At 37.4% G+C, this 6,000-nt stretch overlaps 1 protein-coding gene across 2 annotated transcripts in view; it reads right to left on the reverse strand.

Annotated features, from left to right (window-relative positions):
- The window catches only part of LOC139123498 (guanine nucleotide-binding protein subunit alpha-11), a 57,672-nt gene extending 52,350 nt beyond the window's left edge, over positions 1-5,322 (reverse strand). Inside the window, exons 1-2 of one of the 2 annotated variants that reach the window (XM_070689654.1) lie at positions 4,962-5,322; positions 4,577-4,761 (exon numbers count right to left, since the gene is read on the reverse strand). In XM_070689654.1, coding sequence (XP_070545755.1) covers positions 4,577-4,761; positions 4,962-5,079 — 303 coding nt within the window. In that variant the 5' untranslated portion in view covers positions 5,080-5,322. Of the gene's footprint in view, positions 1-4,575; positions 4,762-4,961 lie in introns of both variants that reach the window. The other variant, XM_070689653.1, reaches the window with a different exon arrangement.
- Positions 5,323-6,000: the final 678 nt, after the last annotated feature.

The following is a 6,000-nucleotide window of genomic DNA, read 5'->3' on the forward strand; positions in this document are numbered from 1 at the left end:
AAATCATTCTAATGAATTTTATGATTTCTTTGATTATAGTGTTGTTGACTCTTTGAGAGCCAAAGTAAATTTTTGTCGCCTATATAAAATTTACCCTAGTCAATTTTTTTCAGATTTCACTCAGAATTTTGATCAAAATCTGTGGCCGATGATATTTGATGTCCATGTGGTCCAAAATTACAAAAAAATTACACAAAAATTCATATAAATTGGTAAAATGTTGCACTGAAATTTTGGCGGAAAATTACAGCACTCAAAGGGTTAACACTGCTTACACAGAGAATAATTTTTGGACACCAAATATTTTATCATACTCTTTTGGTATGCTGCTTCTTATAGTCATTTTGAAACCTGCAGATTATATGAAGTTTTCACTGTCTTATTTTTGTGGAAATCAAGAATTCATTTTTGCCACATGGAGTGAACTCAGGGTATGGCAGCCATTTTGAATTTCCAATGTTGGTAAATATTACGCATGAGCGATTAGAACTCTCTAGTCAAAATTTCCTCAGAGGAGAAAAAATACCTTATACTCATTCCCTCGTATAGTACATGGAGGGGAGGGGGGAGGGAGGGGGGCTATCACTAAGTCAATACTCCCTGCCTTGAATAGCATTTGAACCCTTAGGTCAGTCATAATAAATCCTGTCTGATGACAGCTGATAACGATCAGGTTCACAAGGCAAGTTGAGCAATAGATACTGTGTACATGGTTTTAAAAATGCAAAATTTACAGCCTGACATGCTTTGGAGACATTAAAAACATGGGTTTATCACCATTCTGAAACTCTCACATCCTCCACTTATTAATCATGCATTTCTATAATTCACTAAGCTACCAATAATCCACTGTGGAACATATACCCACATCAGATATCAATGGATATGTTTTAAAATTGCAGTTCTTTTATAAAAGCAAGCCAAATTTCACTGATTTGCATGTAAAAAAAATTTTCGTGGTGGGTTCTGCTCAGTATTCCAGGTGCCACCCCCTCCCTACTCCAGAATGATTAATAGTACTCGGCAACCAACAGTGCTACGACAGAAAACGAAAAAAAAAAGCATGTCAAGGGACGTGACCACAAAAGCTGTAGAAATGTGCACAGGCACAAATACACAAACTTGGCCTGAAATTTCTGATCATATGTATACAATGTTTGCAGTACCATATATTAAACTAGAATCCCCGTTGGAGACAGATATTTGGAGCGCAATTTTACAATACTTAGCTGATCTGCTGCTTGTGGGGAGTCACTTCAAAGCTTGTGGAGTACAGAAGTTTTCTTTTGGTGTACATGAAAATTAAGTTTAATTTTTCCCATCGAGTAAATATAGGGATGGCAGCCATTTTGAATTTCAAATTTCAGTAACATCTGGGTCATTTACTTCACCAATGGCAAAATTCACAAATTTTCTATTTTGATTTTGAGAGAAAGAGTTCTAAGTTTTCTTGAACAAAATTTGAGCAAAAGTTTCCTATAGTATGCCTTTATATTTGAGGTGTTTACTGCCTCAAGTGACAAACCTAAATTCACTATCAGCTGTTGGTACAAAACAGGTCACACTACAGCACTGTCAAAAACACACCGAATATTTCCAAAGTACAAATTTTTACAGTGAAACAAAACAATGTTTACTAAAAGCAATACTCAACAATAAGTTTTTATAATACTCTCTACAGCAAAGGACAAGGTCACAACAGATATCAAGCCAAACATCGAAACAGCAAAGCAAGTTTTTAACCCTTTTTGGCACCATGGTTTGGCCCAAACCTATTGTTACCAATGGTAACTGTGGACCTGCTTACTGGACAATAGGGTGAACAGGTAAAAAACAAGGGAAGGGGTACAGCAAACAAAGACGTAACATTTTCCATCCAGATAAACCTGTCTTTGATATCGTGACACCATTGAGGTGTGGCTCTGAGCAAAGTTTGAGGAGTGTTTGCTGATGGCACTACAAGCCCATGGATTATTTACATTCTGGATTTTCGCAAACCTGGAGCAAAATCCCGTGACTGGTATGTCGTCAAAATTTTAGGTCGTTGCAAATTTTCGACCGACGTTCGAAACCAATAACACTCTATAAACTTGCAACGTCACTTCCCAATAGTTTACATTCAAAATTAGTTTCATAATACATCAGGCACAGCGTAATATGATGACCAAATAAAAACTGAAATAGAATTTATCAAATTCTTGCAGAAAAGCCAAGCCACAGCTAAGCGATCGAACCGCTGAAAAGGAGAGACCAGATTACGATGAGCTATTGCTGTCGTACACCAATCACTTGTGCAACTAAATCGTAACCTTTCAGACCATGAAATCCCATTCCAATGTCTCATAATTATTGTAGAATTAATGTTCAGGGCTAATACTACAGATAGAATTCAATTAGTCAGTGCTATCAAAAAAATTCCCTGTCAAAATGAGAGGGAAAAATTGCACTGTATGCCAGCAGTTGGTTGTATCATGTTACAACTAAATTATGCACAGCTTTGTGAGTTTGGACATGCAAACTACCAAACAATGTTATCAAATAATTAGCTTTCGCACAAAACAGTGAAAATGTGTGATATTTAAATGGACATGTTTAATATTCAGAAAGCTATGCCTGTCTTTGTTGGCAAAGGTATGGTGACAGATTTTTCTGATTTCTTTGTAAGACAGAGACAGACTGAATATTTGTACGTGAGATGACAAGTCACATATCTGGGCCACTTCTAATAAGGAACACATACATAAAGCGCTCCATTACCACTGCAATACTGAGTCAGACAGCACAACCCCATGGAGTTCATCAACAGCTTTGCATAAGTCACACTCTACCGCAAAGACTCTCAAGTTTTCAGAAGAAATATGACAGGCTGCACAGAAATATATCCTTTCCTGTAACCAGACACCGGTTTCAGCCAGACACTTGGTTCAACCCCAGAACCCCTACATATGTGGTCATAGATCGGGACGGGAGATAGGTTTTTACAAAATGTGCACCCAAGCTTATAAACTCAATGTAGACACATCCCTCTGTAGAAGTGTATCAGTATGCCCATACAAGTATGCATTGCATGTGTGTATGTATAAGTATGCATGTACATATACACACACCCACACACATTTAAACACAGTCATGTATATATGTATATATATATATATATATATATATATATATATATATATATATATATATATATATATATATATATATATATATATATATAAGATCTCACTCTTACCAATCATGTACTCAGAGACACAATGGCATGTTCATTAAGTTTCATGTGATTTTTCTGTACAAAAAATAAAGCATCCTACATAATCAAAATGTCCCTTATAGATATTTTTAAGACTATTTTCATGCAAGAATTGTCTGCGATGGTCTTCCGCTACGAGCACTCTCATGTCTGCAGGTTGGCCACAACCTATTCTGGGTTAATATTTGTTTGTCAACACTATGTCATCTGAAGGTCACCTTTTTGTGGTGAAGGTCTCTTGGATAATTCTCTAAATTTTGAAAACCTACTTATACAAGGTGTTTAACATTGGTGCAAGTACAGTACATTTTTGTGCGCAGAACCCCCTCTTAACATTGGGTTTGGAATTTCAGGTTTTTCTAGTTACATGCCCTGATGTATATTTTCATAGTCTTAGAAAATATCCCCACGCATTCACTTAGAAAAACAGAACCACCATTTGTTTTACTGAGAAACACCTCAAAAACAAACCACCACATACAAAAGTATTCATACTACAAAATTTGAAGCCTTTTAACATCAGAAGCAATATGAAGTACACCTTGAAACAGCAAATGACAGATATTTAAAATTAAGGAAGTATTTTTTTTCAATTTGCACAAGGGCAAGATACGGGCCAGCTGTGGTGACATCATTTACATGTAACCATGGTTATAGAAATAAGCAAATACTTGGAGGGTTGCCTTGTGTATATAGACGACAAAAAAATTAGGTTACCAGTACACATACAGGGTAACTTTTGAATATCAACATTTTCAACACTATTTTTTTTCAAAATTTAGCAGACATACATTAACACAATATTTGAAATGACACAGTACGACAAGACACCAGAAAAAACACTAGCTTCCCATGGATTCTAGTTTGACATCATACAAATGGGTTGGACACCTATTGACAAGTACAATGCCAAATTTGATCATGAAAGAAATTGTGTAATTTTGATCATGCACGTAGCATTCACAAAAATATTATAATCATGGGCCATGTCTATTTTTAAAGAATTGCAGAAATTAATGTGACTTGAAGGGCTTCAACCTAGAATTTGCACTGTTATGCAAGATTCAACTGAGGGGGTGGTTCAAACCAGGGTGCATACACTTTGACGAAATATTCAAAAACAGATATCACATATCACAAGCCGATATTTGTACAAGAGTGTCCCCAACTAAATAGGTCACGGGGGGGGGGGGGGAGAGGGAAGAAAAGATGTCACCATTCCAACATCTTCAATAACGACGCACAACATACGATCAAAGCCAGTGTGATACGCACAACGTACTTGAACGACGCATCTAGACGTAAACCGTTTTTTATACTTACGATGCTATTTTGGTTTTTATATTGTATCTTTAGTGTTTCCATAGCCCGGATCATCGAATTCATCGCCATAAATATGTTTTGGTATACCAACTTAGTGAACGTTTTCCGGTCTTCCTCCGTATATCCCGACCCGTGTATGATTCGCATCTGCTTGATGAAAGTGCTCTTGCCGCTTTCTCCCGTCCCTGTGGTGTCGAAAAATGGTGACAAATATTACCAAAAACCGCACGGACATCCCGGCATTTGGGGCATGTACATCAATTGCTTACGAACAACATGGCGGCCAATACTCAATGTAGCGATATACACATTAGCATTGCAGGGGAAAAATGTGTGATACGGGGACAGATTTCGGTATATGGAAAGGAAAAATTATGAGACTTACCCAGTAAAAGGAGCTTAAGTTCCCTCCTGGCATCTCGTTTGTCTTTTCGGAGTTGTTTTTCAATTTCTTGATTGATACGTTTCTGTTCTTTCGCTTCCTCGCTTAGACAGCACGCCATTTTGCTTTTAGCTCACACAACACCAAAAAAAATACCTCAATTAATAAACAAGCACCGTTTCTCCCTCAAATTTCACTCCCCTGGCTTCAGCGGGATTAATCAACCACAAATCGATGGCACTCGGGATGCCTTTTTTCCGCCTGGTACCGCCCAATTTTTCCCGATACAGTATCACAAAGACAGATAAAATAGAGCCACTTCGTTGGGTGTGGTGGAGGGAGACAAGACAGCTACGGTACACCAACTCCCCCTGGAAAAGCAACTTAAATATCTACAAACAGCAAATCAAAGCAATATCTTGGTCTTTCAACTCAATTTGACGAGCTATTATAACACAATTATTCGTTCTGTACCAATTTTGACTAATAAATACGAATAATCCTCCGATGCGCCGGAATTTTCCTAAATATTCAGCGGGGAAACTAGATTGTGGGAACAGCGAGAAAAATAGGATCCGGCAGCGGTAGGTGAATATTATGGGATATCGTGTAGCTATGAACCCTATTATGGAGGAAAACTGGGGCTGGGCTAATGTCGCTGTCCAGATATAATAACAAAATCAAAGAAATTTTAAAATTTTGTAGAATATAAAAATACCGTTATATATTTCAAAGACAAATATTAACAAAATGTTTATGTGATGACGTAAATGCAAATTAATTACGTCACTTGGAAGATTTATGTTTTTGCATTATATTCCCTGTTTTTCGTTCGTACCTCTCACAACTGTCCAGTTTCAGCGGAGATAGTGGGCGCTAGCATAGTCATAACTGGAACGATATGGGCGTGAAATCAGTGTGTCACGTGATCGTTTGGTTCCATCGAAGAAAGAGTGGGGTATTCAACGTCAATTTCTCGATCAAAGGGGAGACGTTGCAAGTATTCTAACCGTCAAACGAGCTCAGAGCATCCGCGTTCTGT

The sequence above is a fragment of the Ptychodera flava genome (genome assembly GCF_041260155.1).
Source record: "Ptychodera flava strain L36383 chromosome 23 unlocalized genomic scaffold, AS_Pfla_20210202 Scaffold_23__1_contigs__length_28996876_pilon, whole genome shotgun sequence".
Taxonomy (NCBI): domain Eukaryota; kingdom Metazoa; phylum Hemichordata; class Enteropneusta; family Ptychoderidae; genus Ptychodera; species Ptychodera flava.